This window comes from Dioscorea cayenensis, chromosome 15, assembly GCF_009730915.1.
Source record: "Dioscorea cayenensis subsp. rotundata cultivar TDr96_F1 chromosome 15, TDr96_F1_v2_PseudoChromosome.rev07_lg8_w22 25.fasta, whole genome shotgun sequence".
In the NCBI taxonomy this organism is placed as follows: domain Eukaryota; kingdom Viridiplantae; phylum Streptophyta; class Magnoliopsida; order Dioscoreales; family Dioscoreaceae; genus Dioscorea; species Dioscorea cayenensis.
Window position 1 is genome coordinate 4,995,599 of NC_052485.1, and position 25,562 is coordinate 5,021,160.

Consider the following 25,562-nt stretch of genomic DNA (forward strand, 5'->3'; position numbering starts at 1 on the left):
TATCGTAGTTGGATCATCCCCACGATATTGATGAACAATACTGTTCAGCAATACTGTTTAATGGTTGACAATTGAACGTCTATAGATTTTTATAGAGGATATTTTGCCTATATATATAAGTCAATTTGTTATGCATTTAATTAACTCTCTCAAGAACCACTAGATGCTTCAGTGCATTCTCACCTCAACCGTGAGTGGACAATCTTATAAGTTGAAATTTTGCATCCATAATACTATAGAGTATTACCATTCATTCATTATTTATTGGGTCTAGCTACTGTAAAAAATATTCATATACAGATATATTGTCAATGTCGGTTCCATGTACCCTTTCAAGGTTGCATAGCATGTGAGATTTATTATTATTGGGTTATAGTTTCTCATGTATTATCTTGAGCCCCTATGTATTATTTGTCTCATATAGTAAATCTCTAAATGATCATTAAACAACTGTAATTGATACAATTCCGTACTTATTTATTTCTTTAATGATATATTAGTGATAAGTGAAATTACATAAAAATAATAATAATAATAATAATAATAATAATTAAATAATAAGTTTTTAAAAATATATTTGAAATGTTAAAATTGTCACAAGGACGAACCATATATATCCCTTTTATTAATAGTAATAGTAATAATAATAATAATTGGTTGCTTGTAGTTGAAGTTTATTTTATTACCTCATCTTGGAAACCTGATTTCTGATATTAGTTTATTATTTAAATGATATTAATTAATTGTCTCTACTATATAATTGGCAGAATCTTGATTTAAATATATGCCTAGTCTACTTTAGACCGAGTCTATACTAATTTAAAATCTTTATTAATATTTTTATATTTTTTTGCATTTAATATTTCATTGCAAGTTGTAATTATAATGACGAGATGGATTGAATATAATGTTTAGTATTTTTCTACATGTTGGTGTTTTATTACATAAAGTGGTAAAAACAGTGTAGATTTATTTATTTATTTTACAAAGTCAATAAATATTTTTAAAATGATAGATAGATATAGAAAAAGATAAAAATTTAATAGAAACAGAAAGTGCAATGACCATTTATTACAAAGATAACAATTTACTTAATATTGATTTTATCTTAGAATTTAAAGATGGATTTAAAATTTTAGAAAAAGGAATAATTGACACAGAAGCAAGTAAAACTTATATAACAGAAGATATTGTTCCATCAAAATATAAAAAAACAACAACACAAAAAGCATTAGTAAATGATGCCTTTGGAAATCAATTAATTTTAAATGAAAAATTAATAGATTGTTCAATCATATTAAATAATCAAAAATATAATTTACCATATACTTGAATTAAACCAATAGCAAATGAAAATTCTATAAAATTTTTATTAGGCATGAATTTTATTAAAAATCAAACAGGAGGAATATGTAAAGGAGTCGGTATTTTTTTTTTTAGTGTGTAAAATAGGTTTGTAACTATAGCAACAGTAGTTTTACTGTTGAAGATCATGCTTGTAATAAGTGGGTTTGGTAAGTGTCATGTTTACTACATGACAATTAGGTAAGTGTCTTGTTAGCTATAGTTGAGTTTGGTATATGTCTTGTTAGCTATAGTTGAGTTTGTTATATGTCTTGTAACAAATAGTTAGGACTTGAAGCCTATATAAGGTCCCCTTGTGTTGTAAGGAGAAGATATACTTAGAGACTCAACACCCACAAATCCCTAAGGTCTCATCCCTTCCCTTGTATCCACCATCCAAATCTAAATGCAATAAAGAAGTCCTTCTTTGTTTATACATCTCTCTCTATCCATCCTTCTCTCTTATCAAATGTTACTTTAAAGACTCTCTTGAGCAAAGCTTCCGCCTTAACCGTTACTTCACCCCGGATGAACCCCGGAGTAAGTTGAATGGAATCCCCAACGTCCACATCTCCATTCCCCTTGGAGGAGACTGCGCCTGTAGTAGGATCTAGTGCATCAGTTATGGTGGTTCAACAATTCTTTAGAACAAAATCTCTCTTACTATGTTTAGAGGAAAAAGAAATACTGTTCCTCATATAAAAGACCCACACCACAACTAATAAATATTACTAATAAACAATACTGAGCTTAGTGTACAGTGCGCGAACACTAATAAATATTACAAATCAAAATTTCAAACATTCACCTTTTGTATATTTTGTGGTGAGTTATTATTTATTTATTTAGACGAGTGATTAGACGGCTAAGAAAGACATGAACATACACAAGTCTCAGCGGAGTAAGTGGAAGCAGAGCCTATATACATGTAGGAGTTGGGACCACTTATACACAATGTCACCATTATTATTGGACTAATGGTTTCTAGTGTAGAACTAAATTGAGATAGATATGAGATAAAAATTTTAAGGGGAAAAAAATACAATATATCAAAGTACCTCTTGGTATATTTATATTATATTAAATTAGATTGTTATATTTTATGATAGGTCATTCTACTTAAAATAAATTATTAGCAATCAAAATTAATAAACAAACAAACAAACAATGTTAGGATTCTTAAGAATTGATATGCAAAACAAGCCTCAAAGCATGTCTGTCATGTTTTTTTGTCGTTTTCTAATTTTTTCAATTAAAACGAAAATTTTTGAAGAACATATTCACAATCTTATTTTTAAAAATAATTTTTTAAAAAAACCTATTGATTCAGTATTTTGCAACAAGTGTATTCAAAATAATTGTAACAAAAATATTTTATCAATTTTTTTTAAAAAATATACATTTTTATAAAAATAATTAAAAAAAGTTTTCTAAACAAACTTAGTATATAATATTAAAAAAATACACTAATATATCTTGATTTAAGACTCAAAATGTGTTCGGCAAAGGGTAGTTCACAAGTCCCACATCAAAAGGTCTAATCAAGATAAAAGATATTTGTCTTAAAACCACGCAAAGGAAACCATGTTTAATATTTTTTTATTATATTCATTAATATGCCTTGATTTAACACTGATTTTTCTTTCTTTTCTTTTTTTATTTTTTAATTTTTAGTTGTTTATGTAAGTGAAGAAGGAAACACATAATTTGATTTGATTGAGAACATAATTTGGACATGACTCATATCTAGGAATTGAATGATTGTGAGCAATACAAATACATCATCTTCCAACAATCAATTAGCTATTAATTATAATTATCTCTATGTCTTTTTTTCAATTTTAAACATCAAACGTGCTTTAAAACAGTATATAATTTATAAACCATGTAATATGATGCATTTTTTGATTGCTTAAGAATGACTCAAAGGCCTTTTGATAAGACCAATAAAATCTTTCTACTTATCTACTTCTTTTTTAGTTTTTAGTTTTTAAAAACATTTCTTTGGAGGTTCCCGTTAAAATCATCTCCACATTGTATGTATATTGTTAGAGGGTCCATATTCTTTAGGCCCATATTGTTTCAAAACATTCCTACTAAAGGTTTAGTACTACATTTCCTACCTGACGAATTCATCCACTTTTATATATAAGTACTATTCATTATCCTTTAACCTTACTTTTAGTGGTTATGCTTTCTCTGCTACGTAGCAAGGGGTGCAAATTTTAGGGTTTGGATTCGGAAATTAGCTTAGAAGTTCTGAACTCACGTAGGCGCATGGTGCGGACACGAATGCACCAGATTTATTGGGTGCAGTCACGCCATAGGTTTTTATCTTTTTGCCCTTTATCTTATGTTTAAAATTTTAATTTTTTGCGCCTTTTTAAAGAACAGCTTCACGGTTCCGGCCGCGTCTCTTCTCCCTTCGAGAACCGGCCGTTGCTGTGCCTCTTTGCCACCTTTTCGCTGCAATTAAAAACCCTGATTCATCCCAGATTCATAGATGTAACTTTTTCCTTTCCTTCTTCTTTCCTTTCACCCGGAAATCTGAGCGCTCGTATGTTCTCTGTTCTGGTGTGCGAACAAAGAAATTGACTGTTGAATCCTGGAGAACAACGCCATCTGTGTTCCTGTCGCACTGCAAAAAAGGAGGCGAAATTGTTCTTAAGGACAGTGCTCTTGCACGCCTCAGTCCTCTGTCATCCCGTTCCTGTTTCTGCTCCAACATTAAATCAAAATTTCCAACATATATTTATTAATTTTTAAAATTTCTTTTCAATTTTTTTTTGTGTTGTTTACCATCGTTGAAAAATACTAAAACAAGTTAGCTAATAAAATAACATGCGCTCAATTTAAATTCGTTGCTGAGCTCAAGCTCAATCGGACTATAAGATGTGTTCTATGTAAGCCTATGCTTAGCAAAAAAGAGTCGTGCATGTACTCCAATAAAAATATTCTTTCGGAGTATCACAGATGAAGATTCATACAAGTATGCATCTCTTCAAGAATAAAAAAAAAAAATCATTTTTATTTGATGTTTAGTTAAATTCTTATATTCCTAAATATTTAATTAAAATTTATTTATATTTATAATTGAGTTTACTTTTACAGTCCCTAAACTAAAGCTCATCAAAAGAGTTCGTCTGAGAATGGAAAGCCAAGGAAATAAGCAGGAAAGAAAAAGTAAATATGTATGTTTTTAAATCAAATAATTATCATGTAAAATAAAAACAGAGAGATGTTTTCGTTACATTTAGACATTAGATAGTTTAACTGATAGAAATTAAAAACTTAAAATGGACTCCAAAGGATAGGTAAGAATATTATTTCAATTCAGTTTTTAAATAAATTTTAATTAAGTGATTCATTTGTTGTTTTCAATTTTTCAGCATTAAAAGTTATTGCAAATAAAAATTGAAAAACAAGCATCCAAACAAGATAGAGATAAGCTTTGTGTGGTTTTTCACAACATGATTGATATCAGTATATATAGAGTACATTTTAATTCAAAATTGATATTACTTTGTGCTCTCATATCATAACTTGAAAAATAAATGGAAAATGAATTCATGTTTTATAATATCTTGAATCCCATCATGTTGAAATTTCATTTAAAAGATGGTAATTACATTTATTATGTTGATATATATGATATTAATTATATGATGTAATATGTCCTCATACTATTCAACAATAACAACAGTTTCATGTGTTCACATTTTATTTTCAAGAACAAACAAACAACTTTGATGTGATAATGTTCAGATGATATATGGTTAATACCATATCAAATATTTTATTAATGTGTTGGCTTATTAATATCACATATTAAAAATTTTCAATAATACTTGAATACATTTAAAGGATTAAGCTCCTATATTTCCTAGATACAAGAACTTCTTCACCTTTGATTTGTCACTTAATTTTGAAGTTTTCACAAAAATATCTTTTTTTATATTATAATATTGCGTTCAATTCATTTATGATTTTGAGTTTATTTCTTCTATTATTCTCCAACAATATTATGTGGGCAAAAGTAACTCTCAAAATATAGGCTCATGTGATATTTTTACCTAAACACATTTAATATCATGGTGGTTTCAGTTTGGATGTACATAAAAGAAAATATATTCACAAAAAGATTAGATAACTCAGTCTGGCTCTGCACAACAGTCTATGGACCTATTGCTAGGTCCCTCAAAATTAACTTTTGGAATGAATTACGTTTTATGCGAAATTTGCGCTCTTCTCCCAGGGTTATCTGTGGAGATTTAATGCAGTCTTTTCCTTAAATGACAAAAACAAAGGCATTCCAAACCTAGGAGACTTAGCTGCTGTACAAAATCTCGTAGATGACCTTTGCCTGGTTGATCCCCCCTACATGGGCAAGGTTTCACCTGGACAAATGGCCAAGCAATCCCTATCTGGGTTCGTCTTGATTGTTTTCTTCTTTCCCAAAATTGGTCTTCCTTATTTCCAAGAACTTGCCAATTTGCTCTACCCAGATTTGGATCAGATCATGCCCCGATCTATCTTGAATTTGGCCCACACTTTCGGCGTTCTAGGGCTTTTCACTTTGAGAAATCGTGGTACTCTGATGAGAACCTAGATTCACTTATTCAAGAGTGGTGGTCCGAGAATAACCCTGAGGGTTGCAGAGCTTTCATCCTTGCTAAAAGATTAATTTTTTTGAAACACAAGCTTCGTAGATGGGCCTCTGAATCCTTTGGTTCTCTTAGGATTCATAAAAACCTTCTTCTAGAGTTACACTCCCATTATTTCATTAGTGAAAGTAGAGCCCTTTCTAATGAGGAATCCCAGTGTAATTCCCAGGTTAGATTGGAGCTCTCATCCATGTTGAGACAAGAAGAACTATTTTGGAAGCAACGCTCAAGGATCACTTGACTTAAGGAGGGAGATGCCAACACAAAGTATTTCCATTTGATACCCAATGGTAGGCGTAATAAAAACTTTATTCCGAGCATTTGCCATAATGGGAGTTGGGTTGAAGGGAACTCAAATCTAGGTAGAATCTTCTCTGATCATTTTGGTAATTTTCTTAGAAAACCTAGACTGTTTCATTTCCTCCTGGATTGGCAACACCTATTTGAACACAGAGAATATGTCGATCTTACTTACCTTGAACAACCCTTTTCTGCTGAGGAAATTAAACAGGCTTTGTTTGATTTAGGTGCAGATAAGGCGCCAGGACTTGATGGTTTTCCCATGCTTTTCTTTTTAAAAACACTTGAACCTGGTCAAGAACACTTGCATTTCCCTCTGTAACGACTTTTTTTGTGGGCAAGGCCAATCTTGAAAGGTTAAATTGGGTGAATTTAGCCCTCATTGCCAAGTCCTCCTCCCCAGTTGGCATTAATGATTACCGCCCCATTAGTCTTATAAACTCTTCCTGTAAAATTATCTCAAAGCTTCTTGCCAATAGACTAAGTCGGGTCATTAATTCCTTGATTAATGATTCCCTGTCTGTATTCATTAAAGGCAGATGCATTGCAGACAACATTTTTGCTGCTCAAGAACTGATTTTCAACCTGCCAAAAAGGAAACTCCTTGGATATGTTTTCAAAGTTGATTTTGCGAAAGCTTTTGATTCTTTAGGCTGGAATTTCCTCCTAGACATTTTAGCTGCTAGAGGTTTTGGACCCCGTTGGCTATCCTAGGTCCATAACATCCTCAGTTCCACCAAGGCTAGAGTTTTTATCAATGGAGAATAACATGGTCACATTCATTGTATGGGAGGGCTCAGACAAAGGGACCCTCTCTCCCTTATGCCCTTTGCCTTAGCAGCTAACACACTGAGTGCCATGTTTTGGCATGCGCTCAAGACGAAAGTCCTTCTAAGTGTCCCCCTGGAACCCTTGGATAGTACTTGCCATCTCCAATATGCAGATGATCTCATCATCTTTTCTGCGGAAGGCCAAGAAGACCTTCACATCATCAAATTGATTCTATATTTGTTTGAAGGCGCCTCTGGTTTTACCATCAATTTCTCTAAGAGTTGCTTGTATTCTACAAATTATGGTTATCAACCTAATGAGGCCTCTGCTGCAATTCTAAATTGTAAGAGGGATTGACTCCCTCTTACATACCTTGGAGTTTCACTTTTAGGAAGGCGACCTAGACGACAAGACTGGACGAAATTGACCCTTATGGTTCGGTCCCAAGCTCACTTCCTTGAAAGCTAATTATCTTTTACTTGGGGGTCGTCTCACCCTCGTAAACTCTATTTTAACCTCTATTCTGACTTACTGGATGTCAATGTTCAATTTACCTTCATGGGTAATCAAAGAAATTGATATGATTCGAAGAGACTTCCTTTGGAAAGGACCCAAACTAGGGGTGAAGGGTTTCCGCCTAGTTGCTTAGAAAAGGATTTGTAGACCACGTGACATGGGAGGTTGGGGGATTCTAAATTTCCAAGATTTCAATAAAGCTCTCTTGGGTAACTGGTGGTGGAAATTTTTTCAGGTCAAAAAGGTTGTTGGTCCCAAATTATTCATTATAACTACCACAACAATGGGCCCACCGGACTTTTGCACCACTCACCACCAACAAATAAATCCTTCTTCTGGGTAGGAATTTCTTTGATTTTGCCTCCCTTCAGATCTTGCATTTCTAAGAATGTCTATAATGGCAATTCCACTCTGTTTTGGCTTGACAATTAGTTAGCTGGGCGAGCTCCGAAGGACATTTGGCCTGAACTCTTCAATGAGTGTAACTTTTTGGGGTCATGATTAGTCATTTCGTTCAAGACCTATCCTCACTTGCTTTTTTTCTTCCGCACAACGCCCCACTTGGAAAGTCTTCCCTTTCTATCCTCCATTCCTGATTGATTTCAACAATCAGGAAGACGTGGGAATTTGGAATCTAGAGAGTAACAGAATTTTCTCTGTTCACTCTTTCTATAAATACCTTATTGATGGAGGGTATCGCAGCGATCTCTACCCTCAGTTCTGGAAAGTGGATTGCCCAAGTAAAATTTTCCTTTTCTGTTGGTTAGCAAATGATGATAAAATCCTTACGCTTTCCAACTTAGCAAAAAAGAGATGCAATTTGCAGCAGGCGTTTGATACCTTTGTGCTTTGCCTTAAGGACTCAGAAAGTACCGATCATCTCCTCCTTAAGTGTGATTTCACTAATCGAGTCTGGGTTTTACTTGAGCATGTTCTAAAGTTACATTCACACCCGTGATCTATTTTTGAGGTTTGGACATCTTGGATTCCGACCTTAGATAGTAGACTGCGGACTTTATGGGACCTGATTTCCAGAGCAATTTGTTGGAATATTTGACTTGAGAGAAATAATCGAATCTTCAATTCCACTTTCCTGCCTTTATTCATTATTATTGCTAAAATCATTCATATGATTCTTGCATGGTTTTCTGCAGCTAGGGATCCTCAGCTTCATAACCTTCCTTTGGATTCTTCCCAGAAACTCAAGCGTGCTCTCGTCTTCCTTGGTACTCGTTCTACTGAGCACATTAACACTGTGGATTCGCCGTCTCGGGAGTAATTCACCCCCTGATCTTTTATCAGCATTCGAAGACCTTTGCTTTCTTCTGGAGAACTTCGTCTTCTCCGCTGTTTGCTTATTTTTTGTGTTCTGTTTCTTCTTTTTTTCTTAGTTTTGTTGTTCAGTTAGATGCCTATTACTACTTGGTGATATCCTTCTAATCTGGTTGTTTTTGTTTCTTTTCATGCAGTTGTTGCCTGTACTTTCCGTTCATGCTTGTTTTCTTTTCTCAATAAAATTTGTGATTTATTCACTTTAATAAAAAAAATCCTAGTCTTTTTAATTTTTATTAAATAAATGTTTCTAACGGAAAACAACGCAAATATATTTTTATTTAATAATACCAATTTTTTTTATATAAAGATAATTTTTTATTGCCCAAAAAATAGACTTCAATTGCAAAGCTTTTCAAACTAAAGACAAAAATATACAAATCATATCAACGTACACTAATCTTACTCAAATAACTAAAAAAACTAATGTTTTATATTCAATAATATCTTGAAGCTCATAATGTTGACATTTCCTTCAAAAGATAGTACTTATTTAAACTAGGTTATTATTTTTAATTATTAGTTATTATTTTTTTACATTAATTATTATTTATTGTTAAATTTATTTATTTAATTATTATTTGAAAATAAATTATTATATTTAATTTGTAGTTACTATTATTTCACAATAATTATTATTTATTATTCAAATAATCTAATTAATTATTATTTAAATTAAATTATTATTTTATATATTGGATATTATTATTTCACTTTCAATCATTATTTATTATTAGAATTATTATATATTTAATTATTATTAAATTATATTATTATTTTATTTTATTAAATAAGAGGGGCAAATGTGGTATTTCATCTCAAGGAGTTTGAGAGAAATGAGCCATCCTCCCATTTTTGGGAGGATTGACATTCACCTCTTACTCCTCACTCATTCCTCACTCATTCTTTTCCCACTCACATGCATGGTCATCCAAATAAGGCATTGAAATCATCATATAATGATTTTCAATCCATGCCTTACAACCAAAGACCCGTTATATTTATTATGTTGACATATATGTTATTAATTACATGATGTAATATGTCCTTATACTATTCAACAATAAGGACTTTTATATAGTCCTCACATTTTATTTTCAAGAAAAAAAAAGTTCAACTTTGGCGCGGCAATGTTCACACGATATATGGTTATTTTTTTATAAAACTTTCAATGCATCATATGAAATAGTTTTAATTTGTTAGTTTGGTAATATCACATATTATTGATTTTTTTATAAAAAAATGATGACAGTGTCAGCAGCGTTAGACAACACATATTATATTTACTATATATATATATATAACAATTTATTTAAGATTTCGAGCTTATAAGTTGTAAATAAATAAAGTGTTAATGTTAGTACGATAACTAAATTAAGAAATGATATATATTACCCCTATGTTTTGTGGCAAGATAAATGGCTCAATGGTCGGGTCCCTATGTTTTTGTGGCCGGATGCTTTTAGTGTTAGTCAGAATCATTCTGGCACACTTAGGGCCTCGGCTTCTATGCTTGGTGAGCTCCCTTTTTCTGAATTTTCTGAGACGGTACGAGAGACATGAAATGATAGACTCTCATGGCAAATGAGTTCTTTTAGACTAAGTTTTTTTATAACTTTTCTCAATGACGGGGGCACGCGTTGTCCGATCTCTAGATGGTTCTGGCCCAGAAATTGCCCTGTAGAAGATTAACTTCTTCAACTGGCTGGCATGGAAGAATAAAATTCTCTCTCGAAAAATCGGAGAAGCGTAGATGCAACAAGCTCCCGATAGAGACTTGTGTGATGTGTCATGAAGGGGTCGAATCTATGGACCACCTCTTTCTTCACTGTTCTTTTGCTAAACATGTCTCTGGAAGTACTTTGTGAGATTGTTCCATTTACTTGAACCATCCCAGTCCATGAGTCAAATCTGGGGTACTTGGAAATTTCTTCTTAGGGCCAACGTTTAGGGGGATGGGAGAGTGGATTGTGAAAGCTCTTGTCTGGAATATATGGTTTGCTAGAAATGATAGAATCTTCAATGCTATTGTTGTGCCTGCTTGTGCTATTATTCTAAAATGTGACCATATGATCCTATCTTGGCTTGCAGCAGTTGCTGAGAGCTATGGAGAGAAGTTAGAAGACTCCATCCATACCATCAGATGCAGTTTGGAGTTTCTGGGCTAGCGTTCAAAGGAGATTAGTGGTGAGAGGCATGCCGAAGAGGCGGGCGACCAGATCACAGGCTAGCTCGTGGGAGGAGATTAGTGGGAAGAGGCGAGCGACCAGATCGCAAGCTAGCTCGTGGGAGGAGATTAGTGGTGAGAGGCATGCCGAGGAGGCGAGCGACCAGATCGCAGGCTAGCTTGTGTCTTGTTGGCGCCCCTGGGTTGGATGGCAACCTTTATTGTTGGTTTCTTTTGTTGTTGTTTGTAGCTTTCATGGACCTTTGTACCACATCTAGTAGACTATCTTGTTTGTTCTTTTGCTTTTAATTGTAGTGATTTATCCATTTTTTTTAAAAAAAAGATATATATTACACCATGCTACACTTGCTCCTTATAAAAAAATAACTGAAATATGCAATATTTTCTTTATTTGCTATGATGTATTGCACCAAATTATTAGATATGTCATTCATTTTTTTTATGTGACTTGAATTGTTAGATTAAATTAAATATTAGTGTTTTATATTTTGAGTTACTACGATTGTTACTTGTTACTTAATTTTGAAGTTTTCACATAAATATTTGTTAATTTTTTTTTACATTATTATATTGCATTAATTCATTAATGATTTTAACTTTATTGTTTCTATTATTTTCATTAATATTATGTAAGCAAAAATAACTTTCAAAATATACATTCATACAATATTTTTACCTAAACACATTCAATTTTACGGTGGTTTCTGGATGTACATAAAAAAAGAAAAAAATTTAAAATTTTCAAAGAAAAACAAAAATTCCAAATTATTGAAAACCATCAAATTTATTTTATTAAATATACCAAAATCTCTTTTTATTAAAATAAAATTTTCTATTACCCAAAAATAGGCTTCAATTGCAAACTTCTCAAACTAAACACAAAAACTATACAAATCATATCAACATATGCTAATCTTTAAACTCATTTAACTCTAATCACATATAATATATTTTTTTTAACAAAATAGATAATTTACTATTCACAATATTTATCTGTGTGCGGATGGATTGAAATATAATCCAATTTAAAGAAGGGAAGGTGGAGAGAAAGGTGGTGGAAACAAAGGAATAAAAGCTCCACGTTCTAGAAATAGTCTGCTTGACTAAGTCAAGATGGGTCATTAAATAAACTAGTTACAATATTAAAGCTTGGCCATTGTTTCTATACACCCACCCTTTTCATTTTCTCAAGTCAGCCAACACCAACACCAACACCAACATCATCATCAACAACAACAACAACAACCAAACCTTTCAACTTCTTCTCTCCCCTTTCCTTTCCTTTCCTTTCCTTTCCTTCTATCCTTATTTCTTTTTTTCTCTCTCTCTCTCTCTCTCCTTCTTCTTCTTCTTCTTCTTCTTCATTAATTCCCTTCCTTCTTTTCCTCTTAATTATTATTTCCATATCTTTATATTTATTGCATGCATCTCTAGCCACCCATTCATGGCTTCCTTTTATTGCATGCAATTACTCCTCCCTTTTGTTCATTCATCTCCTTCTTCCTTCCTTATAACCACAAGGTGATCAGTTTTATATGTTTATATATATGGAGAGCTTTATATATCATTATTTTCTGTAGATATATATATATATACACAAAGATATATAGAGAGAAAGAGATGGAGAGTTCTAGTTGCATGGGATTAGTGGCAGTGATTGCAGTGTCTAGTAGTGTGGCTCTTGTTGCTGTTCAGTTTCACAAACGTCTTGTTTCTGATTTGATGAAGAAGCTTCATGTAGAACTTGGTATGTTCTTTCTTTTTCTTTTTCTTTTTCTTTTTCTTGTACTTTTTCTTTGATGAATTTTAAATTTAATTCTCCTTTTGGTTGTTGTTGTTGGAATCATCATGTAATTTTTTATTTAATCACAATTTGTACTTAGTTTCCTACTTAAAAAATAATAAAAAAGTATGACTTGGTCTTATTTAATTAATTATTGATTTATTTTAAAGAATTAGGTGTGGGGTGTAGAACTCTACCACCACCACCGACGAGGATGATGACGACGATGATGACGGTGGGTAAAAAGAAGGTGAGGTTTGCTGCCGATGTGGTGGAGCCGTCTTCGAACAATGAAGAGTATCGCCGGAGACGAAGACGGTCGCCGGAGATGCAATGCACCACCACCAATTAGATCATGTGTACATATATATATATATATATATATATATACATTGATGTGAATAAAAATTATATGAAGTTTGTGTAAAATGAATTGTGACGAAATTGTTTATAATGTTATTTGTGTATATATATATATATGTATCTTAATTTTGTTACTTATTTATTTATTTATTTTTATGTTTATGTATTTTTAACATATAAGATTGAAAACTCTCATTATACCAAAATCCATATAATTTTGTTGTAGATGTGTATCATTTCCAATAATGTGGATTTTAATTTTGAATCTAAAAAAATAGAAAAAATGGATAAAATTAGAAGGTGAATCCTACTATTTAACTTTTCAATTAATTAATTAATTAATTCTTTACAAGTTAGAACCCAAAATAAGTGAATCCCCATGTTTTATTTTGAAATAAGTTAATATTTTCCAATTTTTCTTAAAAATTAGAAAAACATAAATGGTAGAAAATTTTAGAGACCACATGTTGATAATTATTTTATAGGATAACATAAATACAAAGATCTTATATTATTATTATTATTATTATTACTGTTTTTAAAGGTTGATGGATTGGCTTATGCTTATCAACTTGGCAAGTGTCAATACAAACCAAAGGTACTTGATGTCATTTGTGGTATATTATTGTTTTTGAAAAACACTAAACATCTAATCAATCAAAGTAGTGAACAATAGAATCCGAGAATTATAAAAAGTTTTATTTTATTATTATTAATATTTTAAATTATAATTTATCAACCATAAATAATATTTGTAATTTTTTTAGGGGGTAATTAGTAAAATTCCAATGTGGCATTGAACCCGGAGTTATTCAACTAATGAATTCAAATGAAACAGTTGAGAGAGATTTACGTTTCAGATCAACGGATGGGAACCACCTGGTTTTGATCTAACGGTTATGATTACACCCTCATAAAGCGGGTATTTGGTTTTTAAAAATCATGGAGAAGGTATGATATTCCTGCGGAACCTAAATACGGTTACGTGTCGTGCTCTTATTTTGTATATATGGGTCCCGCATTGTCAGCAGTTTACATACAGTAGGAAGCCACGTAGGTGTTATCGTTTAGCTTATAATATTCCGAGAGGAAATAACCCTGAATTCTTTGCTTTTTCACCGTTGAGAGATAGCGACAGAAAAGGGGGCTCATCTTCTTTGATTCTTGTTCGTCTTTTCTCTCTGTCTCTCGTTGTTGATCATGGATTCCAATCGTTTGGCGATGGAATTCGTGATCAATGTCGGGAAATATGACTGAGCCCTCGATCCCTCAGCCCCAATCGACACCAATTTCACTGAGGTATTGTCTTTACTTTGTTTTAATCATCGTTTAATCGATTTTTTTTGCTTTCATTTCATGTTTTTTCGTGTGAATTTTATTGTTTGTATCGGAAATCGTTGTAATCATAGCGAATTTTTTGAGAAAGTTGGAATCTTTGACTGGTTTTGTGATGTAATCGGGTAAAGGCGCTGCTTTTTTGGACTATTGTCTCGTTTTGTTGAATTTTCTGTAGAATAAAGTTTTGTTTTTTATAAAGTAATTGACCAGAATATTGAACACACCATATGCTGTATGGATTTCTGTGTTTATTTTTCTTAGCATCTTGAATTCATTGGTAGGATGGAGGAGACTAAGATGGAGGAGAAGATACTTTCATCAGCTGCGGCATTTGTGGAAGGTGGCCTCCAAGATGCATGTGGTGATGCTTGCAGTATATGTCTCGAGGATTTTTGTGACAGTGATCCTTCTACTGTATGTTGTCTTGAATGGATTACAATTCCCTTTTGTTTTTGTGTATTTTGTTCTGTCTATTATACTTATATAGTTATGCGCCATTGTTTTTATGAATTTACCTTGTTGCTTTTATTCAGGTTACAAATTGCAAACATGAGTTCCATCTCCAGTGCATCCTTGAATGGTATATCTTTCAGCTATTGCCATCGCCCCTTTCTTGGTTTCTTTACTTGTGTTCAGGAATATGTAATGATGTTATTTATTTTTTATTTCTTTTTGCTTGTTTATTATTATTATTTTTGGTGCCCCTCGGTATGAATGTACAAGAAGGTAGAGGATATCCTTTACTTGTGTGCTTGCTGCTGGTTTACTTCTAGGTTTTTTATCCATGAAGAAAAGGTATAATCAGCCATTCTCTGTTTAACTGAATAACATTGTCTACTGTTATTGTTGTTACATTGCATCCCCTTGACCCTCTGTTTCCATGAGTTGCGATAGATGAAGAAACCTTAACCATGAAAGCAGAGCCATAGGGTAAATATGAGGCACTTTTTGTGTCCTTCCCTTATGAAAATCGCAGTTGACAATACTCACATAGTCTCTTAGACGCTCTCCTACTGCATTTCTCTGTTTGATCTTGTGAATAATTTGATGCTGTAATTGTACGCATTTCTGATTAATGGGTGTGACCCTAAGCTTTGGCTTTGTATACATATCACCACATGCTAACCTCTTCTACTTTAGAAATTCCCATACCAACTATAAGGAGAAATTTTCGTAACCTTGTTTATATTTATAATCAGTAATTTGCTCTTTCAGTACATAAGCATACTCTTTTCTCTTGCATCTTTGATTCCTTTTTTTAAGAAGGCCTTTTGTAATTTCAAGTGGAATATCAGTCATGATAAATCTACTCTTTTTTCTTGCATCTTTATTTTTTCTTTTAGAACTCTTTGGCCCTTTTGTAATTCCAAGTTGAATATCAATCATAATTAATCTACTCTTTTCTCTTGCATCTTTGATTCTGTTTTTTTAGAACTCTTTGGCCCTTTTGCAATTCCAAGTGGAATGCCCATCATAATTAATCTACTCTATTTTTCTTGCATCTTTGCTTCTTTTTTTAGAACTTTTTGGCCCTTTTGTAATTCTATTGTGGAGTATGAATCATAATAAATTTTTGTTGATTTTAGGTGTCAAAGAAGTTCTCAATGCCCTATGTGTTGGCAAGCCCTTAGCTTGAAGGATCCCATCAGGTACTTAATACTAATGTCGTTGCTAAGTATAACTTGTTTCTCTCCTTTTCAAGAATTCTATTTATGCTTTTCTTGTTGTAACAGCCAAGAATTACTTGAAGGTGTGGAAAGGGAGAGAAATTTGAGGGCAAGTCGATCACGAAGTACTACATTTTATCATCCAGCACTTGGAGATTTTGAATTACAACATGTGCGTACTAGCTCTACTCATTCATTTCATGCACACTTCTTTCCCAATCTACCTTGTCATCACTATATGAACTTCTGTTGATTTCTTTGAGATGCTAATATCGATGCAGCTACCACTTGGTCCTAATGATGCTGAACTTGAGGAACGTATATTCCAACACCTGGCTGCAGCTGCCGCAATGGGTAGAGCACAACATATTGCAAGAAGAGATGGGCAGCGAGGAAGGTCTGCGGCAAGGGGCAGGCCCCAATATGTTGTATTCTCAACAAATTCAAGCTCCGTTCCAGCTACGTCTGGTGAGAGAGGAGAAGGTGAAACCACTGCAACTACTGTCTCTGCTGGCTCAGGCTCATCAGGTTCCATTGCTAATACGTTAGAGGAATCAATTCCTCAGGCCCAACGCACAACCCAAGCTCAGACCAGTCAAGTTGTCTCCATACAACCTGGACCCAGTTCTGTTGCGACTGCCCGACCTGTTCTGTCTCATAGCCGGTATTTTCCTATTTGTGAACTGAATGTTACTGCACACAGACAAAGCTTTTCTGTCGTAGTCACTTGAGTTCATCCTAGAGTTTTGTGACTATGTTATTCCAGGAGCTCTGTCGTTCACTCCACTCAAGATAGAGCAGGACCATCGGATTTCCAGTCTTTTTCAGAAACCTTAAAATCTCGCTTTAATGCAGTCTCATTGAGGTACACTCCCAATCCATTGACTTGTCACCAATGCCTAATAGCTGCTGCTTTATCTTCTCTTCCACTGTTTTTTTCATGTGTATAGATACAAGGAGAGCATAGCAAACAGTACTCGTGGATGGAAAGAGAGATTTTTTTCACGCAACACTTCTACGGCAGATCTTCATTCTGATGCCAGGAGAGATGTTAATACTGAAGTGGCTACTGTCTCTCGCATGATGGAGTGCCTCGGTACAAGAAATGGTATCCAAGCCACAAGCCCCTCTCTCACACAAAGCACTGAAGGTCATACATATTCCAGTGATGAAAGAGTTTCTGATAATTCTGCTAATCCTGCAACAAATGGTAGTGCTGCTCCTGCTTGTTTTACCTCAAATCCAGGTCCAAGTTGAGCTGTTGTTCTCTTTCATTTTCAGGCCATCTCCATCAAACATCAGGTTCTTTACTTTTGGAGGAGGTATGTCTTTTATTATTACTGTCAAACATGCGATAAAATGTATATTGTTTTAGTTTTACTATTGTTTCATTCCTATATATTTTTTTCTCCTTTTCTTCTCTGAAATATTATCTATAACATATTAATTTTCTTAGTTCTGGAATGCAGTGAGCTGAGAAATTCAGTTCACAGTTTTAAAAATTTAATTCCTCAAAATACAAACAATAAGCTTTCATTGTTGTCTTTCTCTTATCTTCTTGTTACCATTATATTAGCTAAACCATCAGTTAAAAACAGCTTTCATGTGATTATAATTTTCAAGTACAAAACTAATTCACTTCATGTTATATATATATATATATATATATATATATATATATGTTTACGGTTGATGATTATATTTTCAGGTGCTGTTAGGCTTTTATCTGGACTGAAGATGCAATCTGGAAATAAATGGTGTGTAAATTCTTGTCAATCCCCTCCGGACTTGTGGAATTTGTATATATGTGTTTAATATGCTCTGATTGAATGAGAGAAAGGGGGCTGGTCTGTGAAATCTATTAATAAAATTTGAATGAAAACATTTCTATGTTACGCTTCTTGGGAATTCTATGAGAACTAGCATTGCATTCATTTGACAAGAAAAGAAACTGTTTTTCAATTTTTTTGATAAATTATATATACTTCATTTCCTGTATCTTTTGGTTTATGTAATTGTATTTTGTTGTTTGGTTTTGATTAGGCTTGAGAAATTTGTTTTAAGTTCAGTGTTCATCACTTGTATAATTTCTATAATAAATGAACGTTAACAGGCTTTCTTGCTTTATTAATTTTCACAAATGATTATTATTTTACTTATAAACTCATCCGGTCAAATGACAACTAAAAAATTCGTAAATGCGCCATTTTTTTATTAATGTTTGGGAAAGGGAAAAAGAAGGCTATTTTTTTTTTTGTGTTAATTGCCAAATACCCTTTGAAAGTTTCGTTTATATACATTTTCCCCTCTCTAATTTTGGTATCCCCAAAAACACTCTCTTTTTCTCTCCACTTATTTTTAAACCCTTCAAGTCGTTAAAGTGACTAAATGGAGTTGGGTGGGAATTTTTTTGACAACAATGACCTTCATCTACTAACGCAACTTTTTTTTTTTAATACGGCTTTTTATCTACTTGTAAGAAAGGTCTTCTTCTAACCGAGTCTTGGTTGTCCTTTTTGGCATGTTTGCTCGCTCCATTTGGAATCGTGAAATCTCGGGTTGGGTTGGTAGATCCGATCCCGGAGATCGGAGTCACGTGGAAACACCTAAATCCACCGGCGACAGCGTGGGAGTTCGACGGAAGTGCACCATCGCCGGAGCGGACCTCAATCGTTTCTTGGATTTATGGGTGTTTGCCCTCGTTGTTTTATTTTTCTTGGCGGAATAAACGATGAGACACAAAGATCAATGGTTTGAAGTCGGAGAACCCTTTAGAGGACTCCGCTGGTGGAGAGTTGGATCCGTAGACAAGCTCTGCTCGGTGTTGGGGTTGAGGAGAAAGAGGTCGTGGAGATCGCTGGAGAGGTTGAGGAGCTAGTAGCATTGGAAGAGGAGAAGGAGAAGAGTGAGGAAGGTGAGAACTTGGAGAATCATACTAAGTTTCCGTTGAAGAGACAAAGGAGAGGGAGAATGTAGTTGCGGAGGAGGTAGACGGAGATGAATTAGGAGAAAACTTTAGATTAAAAAGTATGTTTCGCTTTAAATATATGTGTTTTTTTGTGTAACTTAGGTATTTTCTCGCTTAAAAAAATTTGTTTATGTTTAATAATATTGGTTCATGTTTAAGTTATCGAGTAGCGTTTAACACAAACATACAATTTTAAACTGAAACTCAGGGTTACTTAAGCTAAACCGAGTTATTTAAGCTGAAACTAGGTTATTTTACACACAAACATACACTATTAAGTGGAAGCGCACTAAGTTAAGCTACTAGTACAATAATACATTATATTTTGATTAATTTAGATCCCAAGAAATTATTGGATTAAAAATTAAAATTAAAATTAAACTCAAATTCAATTGGTCTTTTTTTAAATAAATGCTTAAAAATAATGTTTAAAAAGAAAATATCTTGAATAAGAACTTTAAGGGAATTAGAACATAAAAAGAATCACCTTTTTTTATGGATATATGAATAAATCTGAGACTATTTTTACCATGGATTAATTCTTTGTTCTATAAACTTTAGGCTATTTTTACCAAGACTTTTTTTAAATCTTGTAGATTCCAATCAATATTTTTCTTCCGAAATTAGAAGTACATTAAACATAAAGATAAATTTTTTTAACGCTTTTACGCTTTAATAATAGTTGTTTTTTTGTTTAAGTTATTTTTATTTCCGCTTTATCAATCCGGGTTTTTGTTGAATCTAACACGCTTTTCGCTTAATAGCCTCTTGCATCGCTTTAATTTACTCGCTTTTTTTGTTTATCCGATTATGTTAGAGTGCATTGTTAAATGTTTTACTTTTTTAATTTGTTGGGTTTCAATAGTTTTTACATTATATGTTAATGCGTATCCGATTAAGTTTACTAATTTTTTTGTTTAATAGTTTTTGGTTTTTTTGTTTGCGAATACACTTTTTTTATGTTTAACAATAGGTTTTTTTGTTTAAGTTATCTTGTTTCGCTTTAATAATTCGGGTTTCGCTTTAAGGTATCGCGTTTCCGCTTTAATAGTCTTGGTTTCGCTTTAACAATAGTTATTTTTTTGTTTAAATTACCTTGTTTTCTTTTATCAATCCTCGGTTTGTGCAAGCAACCCCATAATAAACATTCCGACAATTTCAAATTTATCCATACAAAAAGAATCGACATAAATCGGATGGATTTGAATTAAAAAAAACACACACACATACCAATTAAGAATCTCCAAGGTGATCGACATAAGTTCTAAATCGCTCCTTTTCTCTCTTACAAAACAACGAATACCCTCCCCCTCCTCATCCTCCTTCCGTTAATCCGATTTCTTCGGTTCTCTAAAGTACAACACATCTCTCATTAGTATATTGATTCTCGCCGACCCTCTTCCTTTTCAAGGCCGAGCTTTTCCCACCGACTTCATCGCCAAGGCAAAACCCGAAGAACCCATAGCAATGTAAGGTGGTGATGAAAATGGTCGAAGGCCACTAGAGATCCGTGGTGAGGGTCTCAAGGTCTTTCAAAAAAATATTTGAAAGATGGGAAAAAACTGGGTTATTTTAAAAAAGATGATGTGCTTTTATCCACCATTGTTGAGGGTAAAAATGGAATTCAATCAAATGAATTAGACGGAATTAGCTGAAAGGGGAAAAAATGAAGTGAAACAAAAAAGGAAGGGCTGTCCGGCAAATTCAAAAGTCAAAGGGGTTGTCTGTGAATTTTTAACTATGAGGAGTTTTATAAATAAATGCAAAGTTTTCAAAACATAAAATTGTTAAAGGGTATTCTAGTCATTTTACATTTCTACATGCATTTTGATTTCAATTTACATATATATATATATATATATATATATATATATATATATATATATATATATATATAAGGAATTTAATCTGAAAGGAATAATCAAGCTATGAGGTTCTTAAAGAAATTCAAATAACTCACTCTAAATATTATGAAACCTAACTAACTTTTAAACATACATAAACTTGCAGAGCATTTTTAAAGCTTGAAAAGTGACTGAATTTTTACTAGCAACAATGACCTTTACAAATCCATGCAATAAGAAACCTACAATTAATCTAAAGAAGAAAAAACAAAGTGATCAAAAGAAAAAAAAAAAAAAGAAAACGTCAAAGCTTTAGAGCCTCCCTAAATCCAATACTGAAACTGTTCTGCAACCCTTTCTTTCCAATACCCGGATTTCCCATTTGCATCATTGCTACAAACTCATTGTAGTCTATTCGCCCGTCCTGATAAAAATTACCGCAAAAAATAAATCCACGAAGAAGATCGATGATGAATTCAAGCTTAATCTTGATGAACAAAGAACCAAAACTTACATTGTCTTGATCTATTTCCCGAATAATTTCTTCCAATCTGATGTCTTCAATACCGAACTCCTCACAGGCCTGTTGTAGCTCATCTTGAGTAATGTAGCCACTGCCATCCTTGTCGAAGTATGAGAAAGCTGCGAACAAGTGGTCCTCCCTCTCGATTTTGTTGAAATGTAGAGTAGCAGCTATGAACTCACCGTAATCTATTGTACCGCTATTGTCAACATCCGCCTACAAGGTTCATTACAGAAAAAAAAAAGACGATTCAGGTAAAACGATGAAGATGGATAATCATTTCAAGATTCTAGTCTTACACAAATCAAATATCAAGATAGATCGTGTTGGATGAATGTTAACTGAAACTAGGCATTGTTGGTGTCAAGTGCCTTCATTTTAAGATGAGGTAGTTGCATCAATAATGAGAATTCATTGGAATTGTCTCTATTTCTATTTTATTTTTTAATTTGACTTGCAAGAACAGAATTTAGCAAACTCATGTCGCTTCTTATAATTCATAGAATAATGCTAAAACTTGAACTCACTGCTTGCATCAATGCGTAAATTTCTGACTCCTTAAGATTTGCACCAACTCTCTCAAGTCCAGCTTTGAGTTCTTCAAAAGTAATCTGTCCACTATTGTCAGTGTCTATCATTTTAAACATTTCTTTGAGACCAGCAATTTCATCCTCAGAGAGGCTCTCAGCAATAATCTACAAGAAGAAAGGTACAAATTTACAATTAGTAAGGCAATAATTGAACCTTAAAAACATAACAAGTGAGCTGTTAAGCAGACCAAAGAGTTGGGAGAGAAATGATACATTTAAGTCCATCACAAAGAGTTGGGAGAGAAATGATACATTTAAGTCTATCACATAGAATTTTCATCCCAATCAAATCATATATAAAATTTGTTTCAAATGAAATAAGTTCTTAAGATTCAAATGCCTACTCTGAGGGCCATCTTTTTGAGCTTGTTCATTGCAGAGAATTGCTTCAACCGGGAAAGAACTGCAGAATCCAAAGGCTTATCAGGAGCGACACTGTCAACCTGAACCCATGGATGGCCTGCACAACAAAATTGAATTACACTTGAGAACAATCAATTTTATGCTTGAGTCAAACATTGGAAACAAAAACACAAATTTTCCTTGAAAGAAAAAAGAAATTTTAAAACAGTACCAACAAAGAAGAGTAGATGCACAACTGGAAGCTGCAAATATTAAGAACTTTGAAGTGTACTCAAGTAAACTTGCTGATTAATAAAGAATGCATGATAAGCTGCTTCTTACTTCATTATTGCAATATTCTTAATGCTATAATGTCTAATATTACTGATAACTGGTGTAAGCTCCCCAGAAATTGGAGATTAAAAACTCACACAAAACTTCATGGGCAGTCAACCGCCTTTTTGGATCTCTAATAAGCATTCTCCTTACAAGATCTTTGGCACTCTCGGAGATGCTAGGCCATGGATCTGACTCAAAGTCCAGCGAGCCATTCAAAACCTCTTCAAAAATACCTTGTTCGGTTTCTATATATGATAAAAAAAATCAAGAGCACATGAATAAGTTCAAGGCTTAGCAGTACAAATGAAAAAAAAACCACTTAAGGGAAGTATTCAAGGGATCAAAACTTCAGCAAAGCTTCAAGTTCAAACCTGCCCAAAATGGCGGTACACCACTTAGCAAAATGTAAATTATCACCCCGGCACTCCAAACATCTGCCTCAGGACCATACCGCTTTCTTAGCACTTCTGGTGCAACATAATATGGGCTACCAACCACATCATTGAATATTTCTCCTGAGGTAAAAGAACTGACAATTAATGATCAGACTAAGAAATATAGGCCAGTTTACGTAAACAACTAACCCAATCATGTATTCTGTGATATTGACTATCGAGTTGAGGAAATAAGAATGACGGTTCTTTTTTGCACTTAAGGGTCTACTACATGTTCTCACACACAGATCAGGAATGGCCACAATAATTAGTAGATTCCCATGAAAAGAAAACAATTGGCATAAATGACAAGAGAACTGATAGTGGTAATACATAAGTAAATCAAAGCAAATAGTTGTACTGCAACCAAGCATTTGCACCAACACAAATAACCTTCATACTCTTAGGATTAAAAACCATTATAAATAGTGAAAACTCAAAACAAATCAAAGCTTCAATCGATGATAACAAGGATAAAAATATGAACAAATTGACAGTACCATAGCAATGCAATGTATAAAACTTAGTCAGATTACTGTGAACATATAGCTCATAATTCATCATTTTTTGCAGAATGTGACCACTTTCAGGTTGTTATTATCTTATTTATAAAAAAAAAACATCTGTCTCTACTAGAATGAAGCATCAATCATCATCACAAAAAGCCTATAGCTATATTCTTGCCGGCGAATCTATCACCTATAGTTTGCTGCACTTCAGTCTCAGAACTAATTGATCAAACCAACTCCTCCATTCACAAGAGAAGATACACAGAGATGCAAATAACCATTTGGATAGAAAAAACCAAGTCTATTGAGGTAAATCCAGTGAATGAAAACTATTTCATGTGGCTACAAAAGCACACTATTTGGAAGGAAACAAAAGAGGGATCTAAAACCAAAAAAGCAGATATATGTATACCTGGCCGGAAAAATATGGACAACCCAAAATCGATTGTCTTAAGAGGAGCCTCCTCATCCTGGTTGACAAAGAGAAAATTCTCTGGCTTGAGATCACGGTGCATAACACCAAGAGAATGGCAAGCTTCCACAACACTGACAATCACCCTGGCAAGCTCCGCCGCCTTCCTCTCCGTGTAATGCCCTCTCTGAATGATCCTATCAAACAACTCTCCTCCCGCACACAACTCCATAACCACATGAACAGCAACAGCATCCTCATAAGCCCCTTTGATCGAAATCACATTTGGATGGCCGGAGAGGTGATGCATTATCTGAATCTCTCTTCGAACATCTTCAACATCCTCCTCTGTCGTCAACTTCCTTTTTGCAATGGATTTGCAAGCATACTCCTTTCCAGTAGCCTTCTCTATGCACAAATACGTGGTGCCAAATTGGCCTTGCCCTAGTTTCCTCCCCAAACTATAAATATCCTTCAAATTCTCCGTCTTTCGCTTTAACACAGAGTCAATCTGGAGGCCAGCGCTCGAGACTCTCCGAACATGGTGAGGCTTCTTCTGGGGCTTGGTCTGCGCGGTCTCCGATTCAGTGACCTTGGGAGCCGCCTTTGCTTCAACTTCAGGGGGCTTGGACGGCAAAGGCGCAGGTTTCACCTCAACATCAGGAATCTTGACCGGCGGAGGGGGCTTATTAACGGCAGGTACAAACGCACTAGAAGGCGGGATCTCCGGCGGCTTATGGCTAGAATTCTCGGCCTTGGGGGAGGGGAGCACGTCGTCCTGGGCTCTGATTCGCCACAAGGAAGCGGAGACGGACTGGAAGAAACCACTCTTGCCAAGCGTAGGCCCAACGCAAGAGTTCCCCATTGAAAACGAATCCTCAAAACCCTAATCAGCTTCAAGCGCCACCACCCCAAGAAGCATCCATGAATCAAAGAGGAAATCCTAAATCTGGTGTGAAAACTGAGGATTTGGATACAAAGATCACAACTTTAGACGATGAATTGAATGAAATCGAGATGGAATAGGGATCGAATCGAAGAAGGGGATTGAATGGGGGTTGGAATCGAAGGCGAAGAAGAGAAGGAGAGAGAGCGCGCGAAATGGGGGAGAAGAGAATGCGAGAAGGTGACACTCATATAACGGTATCGAACCGGGTTTCGGTTCGGGTCAAACAAACTAAAACGCGTTTTCTTGATTGAACCGGAGTTGGTTTTTCTAAAAAAATAAAAAAAGGAAAGGAAAAAAAGTTATCTGAATATCTATATTTTTTTTCCCTTAGTTTGCTATAATTAAATTTATGGATAAGATGATAGTTTAAAAAAAAAAAATTGAAA

The 25,562-nt window shown here is 33.9% G+C and overlaps 3 protein-coding genes across 4 annotated transcripts; 2 read left to right on the forward strand and 1 right to left on the reverse strand.

Annotated features, from left to right (window-relative positions):
* Positions 1 to 12,438: 12,438 nt before the first annotated feature.
* LOC120277910 lies at positions 12,439 to 13,358 on the forward strand. Of its 2 annotated transcripts, none has more exons than XM_039284774.1 (2): positions 12,439 to 12,862; positions 13,075 to 13,358. In XM_039284774.1, the coding sequence occupies exons 1-2, from the start codon at positions 12,736 to 12,738 to the stop codon at positions 13,248 to 13,250; spliced, it is 303 nt and encodes a 100-aa protein (XP_039140708.1). In that variant the 5' UTR covers positions 12,439 to 12,735; the 3' UTR covers positions 13,251 to 13,358. The 2 variants fall into 2 exon arrangements, with proteins under 2 accessions (XP_039140708.1, XP_039140707.1); XM_039284773.1 differs by having other exon boundaries at positions 12,446 to 12,862; positions 13,069 to 13,358.
* A 1,045-nt stretch (positions 13,359 to 14,403) lies between these two features.
* Positions 14,404 to 18,161, forward strand: LOC120277925 (E3 ubiquitin-protein ligase RHF2A-like). Its single transcript, XM_039284797.1, has 9 exons — positions 14,404 to 14,560; positions 14,881 to 15,013; positions 15,133 to 15,179; positions 16,186 to 16,248; positions 16,333 to 16,438; positions 16,548 to 16,930; positions 17,033 to 17,131; positions 17,217 to 17,588; positions 17,975 to 18,161. Exons 1-8 carry the CDS (start codon positions 14,499 to 14,501, stop codon positions 17,521 to 17,523), a joined length of 1,200 nt encoding a protein of 399 aa, XP_039140731.1. The 5' UTR covers positions 14,404 to 14,498; the 3' UTR covers positions 17,524 to 17,588; positions 17,975 to 18,161.
* A 3,047-nt stretch (positions 18,162 to 21,208) lies between these two features.
* On the reverse strand, positions 21,209 to 25,316 carry LOC120277924 (calcium-dependent protein kinase 10-like). The gene is made up of 7 exons (XM_039284796.1): positions 24,228 to 25,316; positions 23,244 to 23,387; positions 22,965 to 23,117; positions 22,536 to 22,651; positions 22,129 to 22,296; positions 21,593 to 21,817; positions 21,209 to 21,502 (listed from the first exon to the last, which is right to left on the reverse strand). Exons 1-7 carry the CDS (start codon positions 25,090 to 25,092, stop codon positions 21,383 to 21,385), a joined length of 1,791 nt encoding a protein of 596 aa, XP_039140730.1. The 5' UTR covers positions 25,093 to 25,316; the 3' UTR covers positions 21,209 to 21,382.
* Between the last annotated feature and the right edge of the window lie 246 nt (positions 25,317 to 25,562).

Coding starts and splice junctions, on each gene's coding strand:
- LOC120277910 (XM_039284773.1), top strand. CDS start 12,736: ATGGAGAGTTCTAGTTGCATGGGATTAGTGGCAGTGATTGCAGTGTCT. Junction 12,863..13,068: donor GAAGCTTCATGTAGAACTTG/GTATGTTCTTTC, acceptor TTTATTTTAAAG/AATTAGGTGTGGGGTGTAGA.
- LOC120277925 (XM_039284797.1), top strand. CDS start 14,499: ATGTCGGGAAATATGACTGAGCCCTCGATCCCTCAGCCCCAATCGACA. Junction 15,014..15,132: donor GTGACAGTGATCCTTCTACT/GTATGTTGTCTT, acceptor GCTTTTATTCAG/GTTACAAATTGCAAACATGA. Junction 15,180..16,185: donor CTCCAGTGCATCCTTGAATG/GTATATCTTTCA, acceptor TGTTGATTTTAG/GTGTCAAAGAAGTTCTCAAT.
- LOC120277924 (XM_039284796.1), bottom strand. CDS start 25,092: ATGGGGAACTCTTGCGTTGGGCCTACGCTTGGCAAGAGTGGTTTCTTC. Junction 22,297..22,535: donor TCAAAAAGATGGCCCTCAGA/GTAGGCATTTGA, acceptor TTCTTCTTGTAG/ATTATTGCTGAGAGCCTCTC. Junction 21,503..21,592: donor GGGAAATAGATCAAGACAAT/GTAAGTTTTGGT, acceptor AATTTTTATCAG/GACGGGCGAATAGACTACAA.